General features: G+C 43.3%; 3 protein-coding genes across 4 annotated transcripts in view; 2 read left to right on the top strand and 1 right to left on the bottom strand.

Annotated features, from left to right (window-relative positions):
• Positions 1–19,406, bottom strand: part of LOC133264792 (aldo-keto reductase family 1 member B1-like) — a 134,430-nt gene that overhangs the window by 72,978 nt on the left and 42,046 nt on the right. The window lies entirely within an intron of this gene.
• On the top strand, positions 330–5,248 carry LOC133264788 (tubulin alpha-2 chain). The gene is made up of 5 exons (XM_061444744.1): positions 330–476; positions 1,805–2,018; positions 2,812–2,960; positions 3,207–3,884; positions 4,930–5,248. The coding sequence occupies exons 1-5, from the start codon at positions 474–476 to the stop codon at positions 5,188–5,190; spliced, it is 1,305 nt and encodes a 434-aa protein (XP_061300728.1). The 5' UTR covers positions 330–473; the 3' UTR covers positions 5,191–5,248.
• Positions 7,877–16,585, top strand: LOC133264787 (tubulin alpha-8 chain). 2 transcript variants are annotated; one of them, XM_061444742.1, is made up of 5 exons: positions 7,877–8,390; positions 11,929–12,151; positions 12,709–12,857; positions 13,388–14,068; positions 15,476–16,585. In XM_061444742.1, exons 1-5 carry the CDS (start codon positions 8,388–8,390, stop codon positions 15,761–15,763), a joined length of 1,344 nt encoding a protein of 447 aa, XP_061300726.1. In that variant the 5' UTR covers positions 7,877–8,387; the 3' UTR covers positions 15,764–16,585. The 2 variants fall into 2 exon arrangements, with proteins under 2 accessions (XP_061300726.1, XP_061300727.1); XM_061444743.1 differs by lacking the exon at positions 7,877–8,390 and adding an exon at positions 8,729–8,901.

The raw sequence follows: 19,406 nt of genomic DNA, 5'->3' as shown, positions 1-19,406 counted from the left end.
GATGTTTTCAGTTGTTGCTAAGTAATGTTTACCCTGACCAAGGACTTTGTGAGGCTCATGCTCTCCCAGGGACGAGGAGAAGCCGGGAGGAAGCAGAGACGGGGCGCCTGACCCAGGCTAGCCAAAGAGGTATTCCGTACCACGGCACATCATGCCCAGGGTGGGGGGTAACTGGGAGTTACCCGGAAGGACACGAGGTCTTCTGAGTCAGACTCATTTCTCGGTGGGTGGTATTGTATTCTTGATGGTTGAAAGCAGGCTGCTGGCATAGCAGGAGAGTGTGTGAAATGGGATGGTTGCCTGGGAGACATTATGACCTCTTCTGCTTATTATGCTGTGATGCAGAGGGGCCCCTGCCGGAGAGGTGTAGATATTCTGTCATCTTGTACTAGGCTGCTTCCACGACAGGAGGAACATCAGTAACCAAAGCTGCTGCTACCACCAATCAAGAAAGGAAGCGTGTGGGAGAAGCAATGGTAAGAAAAAGAATCCAATTATTTTATGAGATAATGAGCACTGTGTTTGGCCTCCTGTTTCCCCCTACTCTGGTCAAGATCTGAGTTAAAGTGGGAAGCTTGAAATGCATTTTTTTTGCTTCATTTTGGGGGCAACAAATACCGCTCACAGTGTACAAACAAACAGTTGTTAGCTGCTTGGTAAATACAGTCTGATATGTTGAGCTACATTTGTGTTAATGCATTCAGTATAAGGGAAGTTGTGCAGAAAAAGAAGGATGCGGTTGGAAATTGTTTTCTTGAGTAGAAGCTACTCAGGATGTACTTTGAATACAGTATGTTTAACCCTGTAGTAATGGCCTACTAGTTTGTGAGTATTAAAATGAAGAGCTAAGAAATGTGGATGTTTACCTTGTAAGACTGGATGGGAATAACCCACCAAAAAATTCATACTCAAATATACCGTGTCCAACTACAGTGTTTATGAGAGAACCCTTTAAATTCACAGTACCTGTGAGACTGCATAGCAATCTACAGAAGGAAACAAATGTCTTTTTTGAATTGTGATCTTAACATTTTGTGTTTTAGATTTCTGTTGTTAAACTATGTGCATGACACCATAATAAACACTTTAGAAACTGGTTACTGACTGAACAGCCATGATTACAGAAGCGTATGTCTGAGAAGGATTTCTCAGGAGATTAATTTTGTGTAACATGTGAAGGGTACCAAATCCTTTTGAGTACCTAGTTAACTCTTCACGTGTTAAATGGAATTAAAAGTAGCCAGAGAATGGGCTGAAAAAATCAGTGATTGAAATTAATGAAGAGGCTAAAGGCACTTTAATTCTAGTTCATTTAATTTCCTATTTTCCAACTGTCTGGCACACATGCTTGACAGAAGGTTGAGAGATCAGAAGATACATCATTCTCTTTGCTTTATCTATATATCAGTAAGGTAGCATAGCTAGGTCTTGTCCCAGACAAGTGGACTTGGCTCTTGTTTTTAGCTGGAACTAATATACTAATATGGAATATACTGTTGTGATTTTGTGTACCTAATACAGTTTTTCTACCTATGTAGGCTTATGTGCACTTACATGTAGGTTCTGTGTACTGTATACCACATGTGTATCTACTGCAAATCTCTAACTGTTGTGATTATTGCATCTTTTTCCTCACAGCAAAATATTTTTCTTCCTATTTGTGTCAGAATGTTTTACATTAATTCCATTCTTGTGGAAAATTTTGGAACCCTTGGTTGATTTGGGGTTTCAGGTAAGATTAACTTGTAGACTCTTAGGATATTCACTGGTCCTTCTCACCACTTCCCCTGTCCTCCCCTTTCAGCGTGAGTGCATCTCTATTCACATTGGCCAAGCTGGAGTTCAAATTGGCAATACTTGCTGGGAACTCTTCTGTCTGGAGCATGGCATTCAGCCAAATGGCACCTTCATCGATCAACCCAGTGATGATGACTCTTTTGCCACATTCTTCAGAGAGACAAGCTCTGGAAAATATGTGCCCCATGCTATTATGGTGGACTTGGAACAAACAGTAATAGGTCAGTATAGAACTAATCTTGGAAAATAGAAATTAATAAACTCTTCTGGGTGCCAAAGTTCAGATCACTGAATGTCAAGATAATGCCCTTACCATTAGCGATGATCACAACATAACATGCAGGCAAAATGTACAGATTTTAAGATTTTAATCCTAAGTATTACTAAAAACTCTGTTATTCTCAATGAAAAGATGAAAACTGGACTGCACTCTGTCATAGGTGCTCTACCAATAATAAAATCAAAAGTTTACTATTATTTAAACCTCCATGGGTTATGAGTACAGCTTAGCTTTCTTAAAGACGTTCCCTTCTGGTCTTTTTTTGTAGTGGTATTTTTCCTTTGCTGACTGACGGAAATTGCTTTCCTCACATTCAGGTGTAAGAGAGGGTGTAAGAGAATTGTCCTGACAGATCTCCAGGGGAAAACACTGTTTTACTCTTGGAAATCTCCTATTTTTAAAGTCATTCCCCTGATGGTTCTGATGGATCTTCATCTGATCAGTATACAGAGCTGACATTTTACCACAGCATGGCACAGCTCTCATTTGATAAATGAATTAATTGGTATAACACAGCAACTTACACTTGGAGCAGAGTCCACTTTTTGGTTTTGGGTTCTTTTTCTTCAAAACTGACATCTCAGATGATACTCCTCACCTCTGTACTTTGCTTTTCAAAATCCAGACCTTCCATGCCATTTTCTGCCAACATAAACCACTACCTTTGTTTTGCAAATGTTATCAGCACTGGTGAATTATTTCTTCCAAGCTTATTATTTTTGTCTCTTGTTTAGATGAAGTGCGGACTGGCACCTACCGGCAGCTTTTCCATCCGGAACAGCTTATCTCTGGAAAAGAAGATGCAGCAAATAATTATGCACGTGGTCACTACTCTGTTGGCAAAGACAAAATTGACATGGTATTGGATCGTATCCGTAAGACGGTATGCACTATTACTTCAGAAGCAAGATAATTTTTAATAGTGGCTCTCATTTTCTTTATACTGTTGTCACTGGCTCAGAACAGAGGCATGCAGGTCCTGGATGTCCTGTCTTAGTTGTCCTATGAATGGGAGACTTAACTGGAAAATCTCAAACATTATCATTGGGTGTGGGTGTTGCTGTCTCTGTTTGAGGGGGTGATTTGAAAACATGTAACTCGTTTTTTCACTTTTCTTTTTGGCTTTCAGGCAGATGCCTGTTCTGGGCTGCAAGGGTTCCTGATCTTCCACAGCTTTGGTGGAGGTACCGGGTCTGGCTTTACCTCCTTACTAATGGAACGACTCTCCATTGAATATGGAAAGAAGTCCAAACTGGAGTTTGCAATCTACCCAGCCCCACAGGTCTCCACCGCTGTGGTAGAGCCCTACAATTCCATCCTGACCACACATACCACCCTGGAGCACTCGGATTGCACATTCATGGTGGATAATGAAGCCATCTACGACATCTGCCACCAAAACCTGGATATTGAGTGTCCCACGTACACCAACCTCAACCGCCTCATCAGCCAGATGGTCTCTTCTATCACGGCTTCACTGCGCTTCGATGGTGCCCTCAATGTGGATCTGACAGAGCTCCAGACAAACCTGGTGCCCTATCCGCGCATCCACTTCCCTTTAGTCACCTATGCCCCCATCATCTCTGACAGAGCACATCATGAGCAGCTCTCAGTGGCTGAAATCACCAGTGCCTGCTTTGAGCCCAACAACCAGATGGTGAAGTGTGACCCAAGGCACGGCAAGTACATGGCCTGCTTCATGCTGTACCGTGGTGATGTGGTTCCCAAGGATGTCAATGTCGCAATTGCTGCCATCAAGACCAAGAGAACCATCCAGTTTGTCGACTGGTGTCCAACAGGCTTCAAGGTGAGTAGGCTGCCATGAACTTCTCTTTGATGTTTAAAGGGCAAGTTTAGTCTAGCAGAAAACTTGTATTTAAAGTTCTAGATCTCGTATGTTTTCAACTTGTGAGAAGAAGGAGCATAAGAAAGATGAGGTTGCATCATGTATATGCCCTTCCTCCTTTGAATATCCCATTGACTCAGACTCCTATATATTTAAATAAATGAAAGCATATACATTATTTTTGTATTCAGTAACAGGAGCATGTCATAGAATCATAGAATAGTTAGGGTTGGAAAGGACCTTAAGATCATCTAGCTCCACCTCCCCTGCCACGGGCAGGGACACCTTCCACTAGATGAGGTTGCTCAAAGCCCTATCCAACACTGTCAGGGATGGGGCAGCCACAGCTTCTCTGATCAACCTGTTCCAGTGCCTCACCACTCCCGCAGTAGAGGACTTCTTCCTAGTATATAATCTAAATCTACCCTCTTTCAGTTTAAAGCCATTTCATGTCAACTGTGTAAGACTTGAAGAAATGGTATTTTAGAAAAAGATCAAGGTAAGGCTCGTCTTCTGAAGACACAGACACTTGAGGGTGTCTGTTCATGAGATTTAAAAAGCCAAGCCAATCAAAAGAAACCTCCTCAACCCAGACCAGAAGTTACCAAGAATATAAATATATTGTTGGCAAGTGAAGCATTTCTGTGACATCTGTGCAAAGAGATATTTTCGTCATTGTCCTCATTTTTTCCACGCATACTGACATACAAGTTTTACTTCATTTAAAGTCCAGTTCTGGTTGGTGCTTCCCCCCCCCCTCCTTTTTTTTTATTTGCTGAGTAAGTGTAACGAATGTCAAATCCTTATACTTCCACAATACGCACAAATCATTGTGCACAAAGAAGGTGCTCAAATGACATTAGACTATAACACTGAGGTGATCTGTTTTTTTCCCTACCTCATTTCCTCTCCCCACTAATGGTTTTAGAGTTCCCCCTCCCCCTCCCTCCCCCCTTATTGTTTCATTTTGTCCCTTTTCTCATAACATCTCGATTGTTATTTGCAGGTTGGGATCAACTATCAGCCTCCTACAGTTACACCAGGAGGAGACCTAGCCCAGGTCGAGCGAGCAGTCTGCATGCTGAGCAGCACCACAGCCATTGCAGAGGCTTGGGCCAGGCTCAACCACAAGTTTGATCTGATGTATGCCAAGAGAGCTTTTGTGCACTGGTATGTTAGTGAAGGCATGGAGGAGGGAGAATTTGCAGAGGCCCGAGAAGACCTGTCTGCCCTGGAGAAGGATTATGAAGAAGTGGTAACTGGCTGACTTGAAGAAAATTAGGCAGTGGAGTCTTAAAAATCACTCTGCCTTTTTCTGTGCATGAGATTGGCTCTCTGTCTTTTTTTCATGTGGCTGCATTTATGCTTGTTTCACACACACGAAGTCCACTGCCATCTTAGCAAACTATAATATGGATGAGGTCACTGTGAGATAACAAGACAGTAAACATGGGATGTAGGAACATCTAATCATTAGTCACTTTGCCTCAGAGAGTGACAGGCTTCATATTTTTTCCTAATGTATCCTGAAAGAATCCCTGTCATCTATACTGTCATTTATTCAATGCAAAGATACAGTCATGTCACTGGAATATTATTTGAGGAACTTGGTCTTCAGAATGTCCCACGTAATCACTATGGGACATAGCTGGGAAAGCTGACCCCAGCTGAACCCAGGGACATCCCACACCATATGGTGTCATGCTCAGTGTATAAACTAGGGGGGAGAACAAAGGAGGGGACATTTGAAGTTACAGCATTTTGTCATCCTAAGTAATCATACTTACAGTTACTTAGGAAGCAATGGAGCCCTGCTTTGCTGGGGATGGCTGAATTCCTGCCTGTTAATGGGAAGTGGTGAATGTATTCCTTGCTTTGGTTTGCTTGTGTGCATGGCTTTTGCTTTACTTCTTAAGCTGTCTTTATCTCAACCCATGGCTTTTCTCACCTTTACTCGTCCAGTTCTCTCCCCTATCCCCATGCAGAGGGAGGGAGTGAGCAGCTGGGTGAAGTTTAGTTGTCAGCTGCTGTTAAACCATGATAAGAGTACTTGTAAACTGTAGATTATGCTATTTTCATGCTATTTTCAGAGCTGTGTCTATTTTTAAATGGAGAAAAAGGGTTTAAGTTTTGTATGGACATGTTAAGTTTTCGGGTTTTTTTAATCCCTCTAAGAGGCTGATTTTGATAGTATCTTAAATAATTGGGAATAACTCTCAACTCCTCTGCTCTGTTGCATTGCTCTGGAGGTCACCTATGACACAGCACCCAGTCCATGTGGACATAAGACGCCCTCTGAGAATGTCTAGACCATCCCAGTTGCATGCAGGCTGCACATCAGCCCCAGGAACATGGGCTATTCACAAGTTCCTCTGGTAGTACCAGCAAAGCCACTCTAAACTCATGCCAAATTCACTTATTTGCACACCTCAGGACTCCATGGCAGAGCTTTTTTATAATCAGCCTTATTTAGCTCTCATCATCATTTACCAGTGTTGCCAGGTAAAAGCTGAAGTCGGCAGGTCTTGACCAGCCTGCTGGGCTATTAACCCTCACTATGCAGGGCATGTCTCAGGCATGTTCCATGCAGGACAGAGACATCTTCCTACAAGCTCACTATCTGCCCAGCAGGTTGAATGCCTACACCAAGCAAGGTGACTTTTTTTCCAAGAATCCAGGGTCAGACCATATCTGCCTCATATCTCTGTGGAGCAGAGCCCAGAGGCTCACTCTGGAGACAACAAAACTCACCAGTATGTGGGAGCACAGTCCCACACTGTGCTTTAAGACTACTCTCTAAATCTAGGCTGAGAGTTTTCTGCCCAAGCACTCCCCAACATGTGTGGACAGAGCAACATAAGGAAACCTAATGGAAAACAGTATGCCCAAGTCTTCCCCAGGGCTTTTACACCTGTATCTGACCTTCACCAGAGACCAGCACGTATTTTCAGCGCTTGAGTTCATGGGCTATCTGAAGACAGAGCAGGTCTTTGGTCTTAAACTTAGCTATTCATGTGTAAGAAAGGGAAAAATAGTCACCTGGGTCATCCCCAGACTTTTCAAGCTCAACTGATTCTAGGAAGAGACAAAGCCAATGTACTCCCACTGGCCAGGGATGTCACTCAAGACTCCATCACTCCTTGCTCCCTGGAAGTTTTTGACTGGTGAGACTGTTCAGTGAGGCAACCCAACACTGGTGAGTCTATGGGTCCTGGGACAGTTGAGCTTGAGTGTAGTGGGGAGAGGAATGATTAACACTGACACTCAGAGATGCTCTCACTGCCTATTTCAGAAGAGAGGAGGGGGGCAATGGAAGAGAATGCAGCATTGGACTAAGGTGCACATAATTTAGTAATTCACGGACCTCATTTAGGTTTTGTAGCTAGTAGATCTGACATGTTGATTCAAAGACTGCCTAAGAAGATTGGAGTGGTGGACTGCTCAAAGTATTTCCTGTGAGATTTTTTTCCTGAGACGATTCTCTGCACATGAGCATTAACATTTCAGATTGTCCAGGGTGCCAGAGCTTGGCTGGAATGTTACCAGCTCCACTGGAAGAAGAACACTAGAACAACCTGTTTCTTAGCTGCAAAGTAATGATCCAGTAATTTGCTGGAGAACCGTGGGACCCAGCTTAAGCAAAGCAAGACAGAAATTATCACAGGAATTCTTCCTCTGTAAAAATATTGTGGCTCCAGAAATCTCTGTAGCTTTTCCCAAAATCACAGGAGTGATTTGCAGGTTTGTGTAAAGATCAGCAACATAAAGACTATACCAAAGTAAATGTGAGTTTATAAAAACCAGTATGAAGGACTTCACACTAGGTAGTTCATACCTAGGTGCTAAGTGTGAACTACCTAGTAGTAGGCATTAATGTAGGTGCTAGTTAGGGAAGATACTTAGATGCTGGTTGTCATTAGGGGCAGAACAATCTATTAATATCATCAAGTCAAAACAGACTAACTTAAAGTTTAGGAATTGTGTATTTAAATTCCTACTAATTGAATATCATAATGAACAGTATGTTTATAAAGTCAGGGGATACACAATACTCAGGTTCAAGCAATTAAGTGTGCTCCCCTTCCTCTTTGTTACCTAGGAGCTGCAAACATGAGGATTTCTCCAGTGAGAGAAGCTGCTTTCCAATGCTGAGGTAGTGCAGAAGGGTTAAACAATAAAGTGGAGGAGGCAACTGCCCTAATTTGGTGTGAGAACATTTGTGTGATACCTCCAGCTATGTCTTGCAATACGCACTGCAATAAGCATCAGATTTCTCTCTGTGTTTGGACAGACAAGCTAGAGTCTGTACTGAATGCTGTCTCATACTGCTGACATCCCAGATGAGTGTCCACCAAAAGAGAAGCAATGCAAGTAAACTGAAACATTAATAGAGAGGCAGCTGGAGTAAAGACAGAAAGAAGTCAGCCCAGCATTTAAAAGCACACTAGTAGAGGACACTTCAGAATGGTAATTATATTTACTTTCTGGTTTTCTATATTTGGGGTTTTTTTTCTTCTATCCTTCTCTTTTCCATTCATTTGCTCTCTTATGCCCTCTTAGTCTCCTGTATTGGAATTTTGGAGTGATTTTCATCTACACATGTACATACTGGCAGAACAGGGAACTGGAATGGTATGAGTGTTGTAGGTGATATGTATGCATAATAGGTGTTAGAAAGTATAGCACGCCATGTTCAGATTCAGTAAGCACGCTGAACCAGGTGGGACTGAATTTGAGATCTGGGGTATATGAGAGCCCTGCCTGTCTGGGTGACTTTGCACACGTGGGGTGCAGCGAGGGCAGGAGGCAGTGGTACAGAGGGTGACCTATTCCGCACCACACTGTGACACTGAAGCACAGCAGCAGGTGCTGGATGCCGGGCCAAGGCTGCCTCCTTCTTGCAGCCCACAGCCAGGCTTCTGCAAGGACCGGCCACCACTGATCCGAAAGGGAAGGAAACACCACTGGTGACACCATGGTAAGGGGGATGTGGGAACAGAAGCCATACAGGGACCATGAGGACAGAGGGCAAAGGAAAGCAGGGGGATCTGCTGTTCTTGATCAGTAGTCTGTGCCTAAAACTCATGCACTGATTACTATGTAAGAGGGTAGGAAAGAAGTATTAGAGAATTTCACTGGAGCTGTAAGGCATGGTGAACCAAAGTTTTCTTCAGAGTCTCTACTTAGTGGAATTGTAAGACAAATTAGATCTGGAGTCTTAGCTTTTCAATACTTTCTGTTATGAGTAGGGCACATTGGACGGGGCTTTGAGCAACCTGGTCTAGTGGAAGGTGTCCCTGCCTATGGCAGGGGGATTGGAACTGGATGATCTTTAAGGTTCCTTCCAACCCTTCCGTTCTGTAATTCTATGAGTCTATGATTCTATGGCTATATTTTATCAGCACATTTCCTATAATATTTTTTTTTAGAAATAAACAAAATAAATTACTTATCTTTCTGTCTGTTTTAAATTAATTTAGCCCCAGTGGCTGTCATTTCTGCCAATACAGCTGCAGGTCCAAAATGAGAGCGTGCATTTCACAGGCAAGATAGATACACAGATCCACAGCCTCCCCATGCCTTAAAGCAGACCCAGGGTAGTGAGTGTGTTTTGGGAATAGCTGGAAGACTAAAGTCTGCCTTTGTACCATAAATACTTAAGACGGGTAGTATTCTGGGGTTTTTTTTAATAAAGTCAAAGCTGTCCCAGGTATAGTTTCACAGTTTCTTTCAGCTCTCTCTTGGTAGCTAAAAAGTCAAGTTCACAATTTGTAAGACAGATCCTGGTACATTAGTGATGGGATGTGAAGCATGAGTTTAGAGTGGGCTCCAAATTTAAATATCGTGTAGAGATCAGTTTACCCCGCCTGTGACTCTGAAGAAGGCCCACTGTCTTCCCTACTAAAAGTCTATTTTAAAGCTGTTTACTATGCAAAATGAGAAACACCTTTGTTACCGTCTTCTCTCTTTGTCTGAATATTTCCGAATTACTGCTGGGCAGGAGCGTGGCAAGAGGCCTGGCTCTAAAGGGAGGAATGAAATACCGCCTCAAACTAGCACTTCTTCAAGCTCAGTCTGAAAGGAAAAGAACTGGTTCTGCAGTCCTCAGCTGTAGCCCTATACTAAGCTTTACAATATTAACTTTCTAAGGCAACATTCTCTTGTTCCATCTGTGAAAAAACAGGTAAATTCCTCTATTGATCTGAGGAACAGAGAAAAGTAGTTGTTCAGTTTTGAAGTATTGCTTGACTTGTAGTTTTGCTCTTTTAAAGACATCCTTTAAAACAGTCACCTGCCCTCACTGCCGTGTTTAAAAGGAATTTTTGTTCTTACTGCCAGCTTCACAGGCTCGCACTGGGATTTGAAAGGAAAGAAGGAGCCTGTCCTGTGCAAAATCAGCATTAATTGAATTCTCAGAGTCCAAAAATGCCTTCAGTGTCTCCTGCATAATCCTCCAGATTGCAGCTCCCCTGCAACATACCAGCCTGTAAAGCCTTGTCACCCAAATTTAACTCAGATACTTTGCACAACTCAGCTGAGAAAAACAGGGTTGTGCAAGTACACTTAGGAGCACATTACACACAGTGCTGCATATGCATTTGTCATCTCCTTTCAACTTACAAATGAGTACTGGATAGAAATCATATATTTAATTGAATATTTAAGTTGACCTTCCATATTCATTTGAACTTGCAAGGATGACTAACTGGGGCAGTGCTGACTTCTGAAATTCCACTTGCTTCCAAAAAAAAATATCTTTAGTTACATTTCTAGAACAAGTACGTGGCAATCTGTGAAGAAAACACTGCTCCAGAGAAGCTGTTGGTCACACATACTGCCTGAGGAGTTAGTTTTGGGGGAAGATGCAATTCACTCTCAGGTCACAGGATGATTTTGCAAGATAAGCATCTGATATTAAGTCACTGGATATCTCTCAATGTGGTAATGCAAAACAAAAACAAATGAGGACCATTATCAGTCCTCGAAGCCAGGTAGCATGGTCTGCTTCATATTTAGGTATCTGAATTCTCTTTCCCTCTCCAAAGCTAGGCAGTGGTCAGTGAGCTGCTCACTGGAAACCATTTTTGACAATGAGATGTATTCTGGAGTGCTGAAGCATTGTCTGGAAAAGTATGAACTGTCATAAGCCAAAGCTGCGCCAGAGAGTGTGCTAATTAGCAGTCACACAGGTGACCACAGGCCAGTGCTCAGTACTATCACCTGACTCTTACTCCTTAATATAGACAGAGCCACTGAGATCACACAGGCGAAGCTCAGAAGACTTTAATTAAAGTTGCTCCAAAGCAGAAACTGAAGCTGAAAAACTCCATCTGAAACCACTCTCTCCTTAAAAAACTACCCTTCACTACACCCAGTGTTGTAATCATCAGGACTAACTCTAGCCTGGTGTTAAAAGACATTGGCTTCTTTTCATTAAAGTTCTTGGCTACTACAAAAACTGTGCTCAAAATTATGCAAATAAGCATACCCTATTGCAATGGCATTGCCTGAATAAGCAATGGACCTGCAATGTAAAATACATAGGTGTTCAGGAGCTTGAAGGAACATGTGTTTCAGCAGAGAGAATCTGAGATAATTTCCTGAGGTGAAATGTTCTTAAAGCAGTTCGCCAAGTTTCTACTCCAGCCTGCTATCAGAGGGTAAAAGGATCAAAACACAGCAGCTGTCTTGGGTTACATTAGGTTGAAGGATACCACATGGCTGTGTCAGGTTCCAGCCGGGAGTAAAAATAAACTGAACTGGGGGCCAATCCATAGTAGGAGAGGTGAGGTTTGTGTAGAGGAAATTATGCCTTTTTCCTACCTGTTTTCGTGTACCCATATATTACAGCACATAGGTCTCAATATTATAAAAAGCTGTCCCAGCATCTGTGTTTAAATTTACAGTCTCATTCTGGTCATAGGGTTGAACAACGAAATGAAATGTTGACAGTGACAAGTAACTGCTTTTTCTGACCCTGCCTCTCTCTGCTCTCTCCCCTTAGCGTGAATGCATCTCTATTCACGTTGGCCAGGCTGGAGTTCAGATAGGAAATGCGTGCTGGGAACTCTTCTGCCTGGAGCATGGCATTCAGCCAGATGGCACCTTCAAGGATGTGCAGGATAAACTCAACAATGATGACTCTTTTACTACGTTTTTCAATGAAACAGGCACTGGGAAGCATGTGCCACGGGCTGTAATGGTGGACTTGGAACCAAGTGTAGTAGGTCAGTATGGAAATAAACCTGCAAAAGGGAGAAGATCTTACTCTTCCTAACATCACCACAGTGTGCCACCAGTCTCCACTGGTACAAAGCAGCACTCCCTTTCTATCTAGACCACTAGATAGCATGAAATGAATTTTCTTGTGACACAGAATGGCAGATTCTGCCATAGGTGTTATAGGATCAGCAGGATCCCCAGCAGCTTAAAAGCTAGTGCACATGGTTTGTGTGACTTCTCTTTGCACAAACACTTAACTTTAGGTTTTATTTATCATGACATTTTTGCCATTTGAATTCTGCTTTTCCTTGATCCAGATTCAGAGTGGGAGCCTGACAGTTTACCCCCCACGAATAGAAAGATGTCTAAAAATTGGGGCACCCTGGGGGACCTGATTCTTCTCACACTTTTTTCCTAGTGACTTGTCCTCTTGCGGGTACAGGCTGTACAACTGACAAGTTCATGAGAAGATACCAATTTGTGTGGCTGGATACAAGTCACACCATAAATCAACAGAATGCAACATACTGAGAAAATCTTACAATTCCTTTTTCTTGTTCAGATGAAGTGCGGGCTGGGACCTTCCGGGAACTTTTTCATCCAGAACAACTGATCACTGGAAAGGAAGATGCAGCTAATAACTATGCCCGTGGCCACTACACCATTGGCAAAGAAAGCATTGATATGGTGCTTGATCGTGTCCGTAAGCTGGTAAGTCCCAGTAGTTTTGAAACACCAGCTTGGATTCTGCAGAAGAAAGAAATGCAGAACAGGTACCTGGTTAATTACAAATGATACCAATGGTTTAGAGAAGAGATTGCAAGACATATGATGCATCATTGCTGTTCCAAGAGAGAGAAGCCCAGTAGTTCAGTTCCCAGCTGTATGCCTCCAAGTATTAAAAAGTGGTTCTGAATTTGTAATTCTTCATTGTTAGCACAGCCCTTGATCACCAATACTGGTATAGAATTAGGCAGTTCTACATTGCTGGTTTCAGTCAGACTAACTAAGAGAAATATGAAGTTCAGAAAGAGAACCTCCGTAGATGAGTCTGATTTTTATGGCTGAAGTTGAGTGAGTGAGGAACAAAAAGGATGGGATTATCATGAGCCCTTTCTCAAGGAAACATGCCATGAAATCTATGCTGTATATTGCTGATGCCTGCTCTCTCCTCCAGCTCATACAGTAGATGAAGTCTTTTCATTCTTTTTCAGCCCCTATTTTTCTCTTTTGCTTTCTAGACTGATGCCTGTTCTGGGCTGCAAGGGTTCCTGATCTTCCACAGCTTTGGTGGAGGTACCGGGTCTGGCTTTACCTCCTTACTAATGGAACGACTCTCTGTGGATTATGGAAAGAAGTCCAAACTGGAGTTTGCAATCTACCCAGCCCCACAGGTCTCCACCGCTGTGGTGGAGCCCTACAATTCCATCCTGACCACACATACCACCCTGGAGCACTCGGATTGCGCCTTCATGGTGGATAATGAAGCCATCTACGACATCTGCCGCCGAAACCTGGACATCGAGCGTCCCACCTACACCAACCTCAACCGCCTCATCAGCCAGATTGTCTCCTCCATCACGGCTTCACTGCGCTTCGATGGTGCCCTCAATGTGGATCTGACAGAGTTCCAGACAAACCTGGTGCCCTATCCGCGCATCCACTTCCCTTTAGTCACCTATGCCCCCATCATCTCCTCTGACAGAGCACATCATGAGCAGCTCTCAGTGGCTGAAATCACCAGTGCCTGCTTTGAGCCCAACAACCAGATGGTGAAGTGTGACCCAAGACATGGCAAGTACATGGCCTGCTGCATGCTGTACCGTGGTGACGTGGTTCCCAAGGATGTCAATGTCGCAATTGCTGCCATCAAGACCAAGAGAACCATCCAGTTTGTCGACTGGTGTCCAACAGGCTTCAAGGTGAGTAGGCTGCCATGAACTTCTCTTTGATGTTTAAAGGGCAAGTTTAGTCTAGCAGAAAACTTGTATTTAAAGTTCTAGATCTCGTATGTTTTCAACTTGTGAGAAGAAGGAGCATAAGAAAGATGAGGTTGCATCATGTATATGCCCTTCCTCCTTTGGACATCCCATTGACACAGACTTCTAAATATTTATGTAAATGGAAATCTGAAGTGTATATGAGTTAAAATTTAAAGAAGTATTAATTTCAGACCCAAATTTTGGACAAGCCAGTGAGTACTCCCAGAAGCAACATCTAAAATGAAGGAAATACCAAACCCAATACAGTTTATAAAGGAAATATATACAGCCTCCGCCCTGCTGGCAAGGTAACAGTGTTGGCAAACATAATGTCAACAATAATACAAACATTAGCAGTGGAAAAAACATTTGTCATGCAAACAGCCAGCTTAAGAATGAAAGCTTTTAACTGGGAACCAACTTAACTTTCTGTATTAGTTTCTATGGAGTATCTTGTTGAAGCTGCATATTCAGTATTGATTAGCTGCTAAGAAAGCTATGAAGCTGGCAGTGTACATTAAACAGAAAGATATCACAGACAGTAAAATGACCATGCGTCAGCCGCTGATAAAAGGCCGGAGCATGGTTTTGCTCGTATTCTCGGGAACAGAATTAAGACTTAAAAAGGAGCCAAGAGTCAAGGAATTTTATTTGCCCACCAACAAATTCCAGAGAGAAAAAGAGAGAGAGAGAAAAGAAGGAAAGTAAGAGGAAAGAATAAAAGAGTTCATAGCAATAGCTACCATCCCAGAGCTGCAATGTCCCAACAGTCTGATTAGTTCCAAGTTTGGTGGTGGAAGATATTTCTTTCCTATGCTGGTTGATGCCATTCTTTTATAGAGTTGTAACACATCCTCCACTCTGCGGTGGTGCTCATGCCCAATACTGTCACTAGGGGGTCTTCTCCCCTCGTGGTTCCGTGATGCAGCAATGTTAAGGCAAACACCCTGCACCGAAGTGTCAACTGGAGAGCAATGTTGAGACAGATACCCTTCACAAACGTCCTGCTGTGATGGTGCTATTGGCAATGTAGTTTTCCTGCCACAGAAATGCGAGGACAGACATCCTGCTGTGGCAGTGGTATTGGCAATGTCAGTCTTCCTGCCATACCAATGTTGAGCCAGACATCCTGTTGTGGTGGTGGTGTTTTCACTGACACAGTCTCTTACACCATATGTCATATTGTTTATGATATTATTATTTCTTATGGAATATGCAGTCTAGTAGTTTTGATAGTGGCACTACTCTATGCCAGCATCTGTAACTTTACTCACATTTTTTCAGCTGTTTGACTGCTTTTGACGGCTCTTGCCTTTTCACAACCTTCTTTCATATTCCTGTTTCCAGGTTGGGATCAACTATCAGCCTCCTACTGTAGTTCCTGGTGGCGACCTAGCCCAAGTTCAGCGAGCAGTCTGCATGCTAAGCAACACCACGGCCATTGCAGAGGCTTGGGCCAGGCTCGACCACAAGTTTGATCTGATGTATGCCAAGAGAGCTTTTGTGCACTGGTATGTGGGTGAAGGCATGGAGGAGGGAGAATTTGCAGAGGCCCGAGAGGATCTGGCTGCCCTGGAGAAGGACTATGAGGAAGTGGGAACTGACTCATTTGAAGAAGAAAATGATGGGGAGTAGTTTTAAAATACACCTTGTTTCTAGTGAGCAGAGAATTGTCTCTGTATCACTGTATTGCATGTGTCTACCATTAGGTCATATTTTTTTGTATGTAATATACAGAAATTTAAGAGGGGTCACATAGAGACACCTTTTATTCCATAAATCACAGGTAAGTTGTCCTGTAAGATAGGATCAGCTGCAGTAATGCCTCACCACTCCCAGCAACGCAAAAAGACTCACTCTTCTTCCTTGCACATTTAATGTAAGCCTGTTTAAGCTCTAATGCACATACTAAAACCACTACAATTCAAACTGTTTAAATGAGAAGCTTTTCCCCCTTAAAAAAAGACAACAAAACAATAAAACCTAAACTTTTATTTTTTGCATCGTACCTCCTGAAAACATTTCAGTATTCCTTACTCTACTTGCATAGTTCCTCCTCTGCAAGAAACAACATCTGCTTTAACCAGCAGATCACTGTGCCATCTGTGGCAATCTTTATTTAGTGCACCATGTGCAAGTGAGTCTGCAATATGGGCATTTGAACGTTCACTCAAAGATAATTCAAAGTTGTGATCCAAGATCTCAAATCTATAGGATTCATGTCTTACTAGGCAATGTCAATTCTTGACTAGGAAACCTTTCAGCTACTTTTTATTGAGGGTCCCTGATGGGTTGCACCCATGAGAGCTGAGGCAGCTGGCTAATGTCATTGCAAGGCCACTCGTGATAATGTTTGATGATCATGGTGACTGGGAGAAGTGGCCAAAGACTGGTGGAAAGCAAATGCCACTCCTGTCTTCAAAAAGGACAAGAAGGAAGATGCAGGGAGCTACAGGCTGGTCAGCCTCATTACAATCCCTAAATGATTTTTAGGCACATGAACAAGAAGAAAACTGTCAGGAGTACTCATAAGGGATTCACCAACAAGAAGTCATGCTTTACTGACTTGATGACCTTTTATGATGAAACAACTGGCCTGACAAACTAGAGGAAAACCCCATAGCAGCCTTCCGGTATCTGAAGGGGGCTTATAGGGATGCTGATGCTGGGGAGGGACTCTTCATTAGGGACTGTAGTGATAGGACAAGGGCTAATGGATTAAAACTTAAACAGGGGAAGTTTAGATTGGATATAAGGAGGAAATTCTTTCCTGGTAGGGTGGTGAGGCACTGGAATGGGTTGCCCAGGGAGGTTGTGAATGCTCCATCCCTGGCAGTGTTCAAAACCAGGTTGGATGAAGCCTTGGGTGGCATGGTGTAGTATGAGGTGTCCCTGCCCATGGCAGGGGGGTTGGAACTAGATGATCTTCAGGTCCTTTCCAACCCTAACTATTCTGTGATTCTATGATTCTATGATATTGTCTACCTAGACTTGAATAAGGCTTTCGACACTGTTGCCTGTAAGATCCTCATAGTATGGGCTGGGTGAGCATAGTGAGTTGGACTGAAAACTGGCTGAATGGCTGGGCCCAGAGTGTGGTAATCAGTGGCATCAGATCTAGTTGGAGGCCATTAACTAGAGGTGTACCCCATTTAATTAACCAGATCAGTAAATTACTAAACTATGAAGTTATGGAGTAGCAGAAATGGCTCTGTTTAGGAAAACATCCTATTTAGGACATGCTTGATTATGTACCTAAACTGAAGAAACATGAATAAGTATTACTCAGCCTAGTGGAATTTAGACTTCTTTTTTGCTTCCCTCACAGTTCTGTTCTGAATTAGGCCCCAAACCAGAAACAGGAAATTCATACATGACACACATGTATGTGTTCAAACTGAGAAGTGACCCTGTTCTTCCCGTAAGAGAGGAGAAATAGGCAACGAGATAAAGACAAAACCCCGTGATTAAACATGGCAGATGAATTGCTTGGTCTGTTCTGTGAAAAACTGCTGAAAGCAATGCAGTGAAGTGGAAGTTGTTGATCCAGTGTGGAGTACTGTAAGCATCCTAAAACACTGGGTGTGCACTTCCTAATTTCCTGAAAGCTTTTAAAATCTCATCTGATCATCAGTGTTGTGGTTTATTTTATTTGCAAGGACACTCAGGAATCTCTGCTTTCACAATAGTCAGTGCATTCTGGACATTAGAAGTGCCAGGGCAATTATTAGGAGCTAGCAGCTTTTGTTATAGTGACTCTACTCTGCAATGACCAGCCAGCAGTGTATTTGGAGACCAGAACACAGCATCTTTCATGTTTAGCCATCCCTTCATCTGAGCACACTTTCTGTGCTCAGACTTCTGCCTGCTACCTGTTTTGGAAGTGGGGTGTCTGAGTAACTTCAACATGCAAAGCTTAAATATTCTTGAGACAAATGCTCCTCTTAATTGAGCATCCAAGCCCTCACAAGGGTTATTACCAAAAGCCACTTCAGCTGCACACTACTTCACTAGTTTCCACAGAACTTTCAGACCTAGCTTCTGTTCAGTCTCCAGTGTTGGTTTGCTCTTTGCTCAGGTGGTTAGACTGTCTCTAGGCAACTTATGGCTTAGCAGTTCTTCTATCTCTCTTCCTCCCTTCTATGAAGCAGATGCCACACAAGCTAGCAATAGGAAGGGAACACTGCTAAATTTAACCCATTGACAAGAGGCTCTGCCAGAATCACAGCAAAGATGCTGAGTTATTTGTGCCCTTCTCACAAGCCCCTATAGATATCCATACCCACCCCTGTGACAATTCAGGAAGCTTTTCACTGCCACTGCTGCCTTGGCTGAAGACCTCTAACTGCCAAGCAGTGGTGCTGCCTCCAACAGAGCAAGGTTGTATGAGCAGGTTCTCATTTGAATCTGAATTTGGTAACTTAGTGAAACAACAGCTGAAGGCTTCTGCATACCACATATGAATTCATGTAAGCAGCTCACTGATAGGGCTTTTCTGAGGGGCAAAGGGGTCCTCCAAGACACCAGTGACCTTCTAGGGAGCAAATAAAGGAAGACAGAAGCCATCAGGAGCTCTGCACAGCCTGTGGAAGGGGGCAACACCTACACCCTACAGGCAGAGACAGGAAGGGATTAGGGTTTGAGCCTGCCCTGGGGACAATCTGGTGGCAAGGGAAGGACATGGCATCTGTGACCCTGCTGGAGCTCCTCTATAGAGGGTAGTCAAGTGTGCCCTGCAAAATCACACAGGGGCTCTCCCTCCTGGGGTCCCAAAGACTTGATCTATTTCACACACATAGCAGGACTCCCTGCATCACCTGCATCATTTCCAGAGTCAGCAGAGAGAGCTCTGTGGGGAAGCACCACTCACCTTCAAACTATCCCACCTCAAGAGGAGCAAAGCTGGACCAGTGGCCATCCTTTGAGTAGCAAAGCTTCCTTATGGGGCTCTGCAGCCCTTTATTCCTCCTGCAGATACGCAGGGTGAAAGGGAAAGCCTGGAAACCTAACATACACACTGGAGAAGTGTCCACCCAAGCATCAGTGGACAGGCATCATCCAGACATCAGTGACTTATTGAGGCCTGAAATTCCACAGCTTGGGTTAGTGTTGGAGTTGGTCCTTACCACTGTGCCGCCATCTGTATATCCCACTGCACACCGCAGCCCACCATCAGACAGGAAAACTGCCGAGGCTTTCAGCTGGCCACCTGGGTTAAGTTTCTCAGTGAGTTACTTGTTTGGGGTCATTTTAAATGAGCTATTTCTTGCTTCTGAGT

This window comes from Pezoporus flaviventris, unplaced genomic scaffold (genome assembly GCF_033815535.1).
Source record: "Pezoporus flaviventris isolate CSIRO_AGI_PZ_B2104156 unplaced genomic scaffold, CSIRO_AGI_Pfla_v1 ptg000002l, whole genome shotgun sequence".
NCBI classification, from domain to species: Eukaryota; Metazoa; Chordata; class Aves; order Psittaciformes; family Psittacidae; genus Pezoporus; species Pezoporus flaviventris.
The sequence above is the reverse complement of the archived record's forward strand: the minus strand, read 5'-3'. Positions and strand labels throughout refer to the sequence as shown.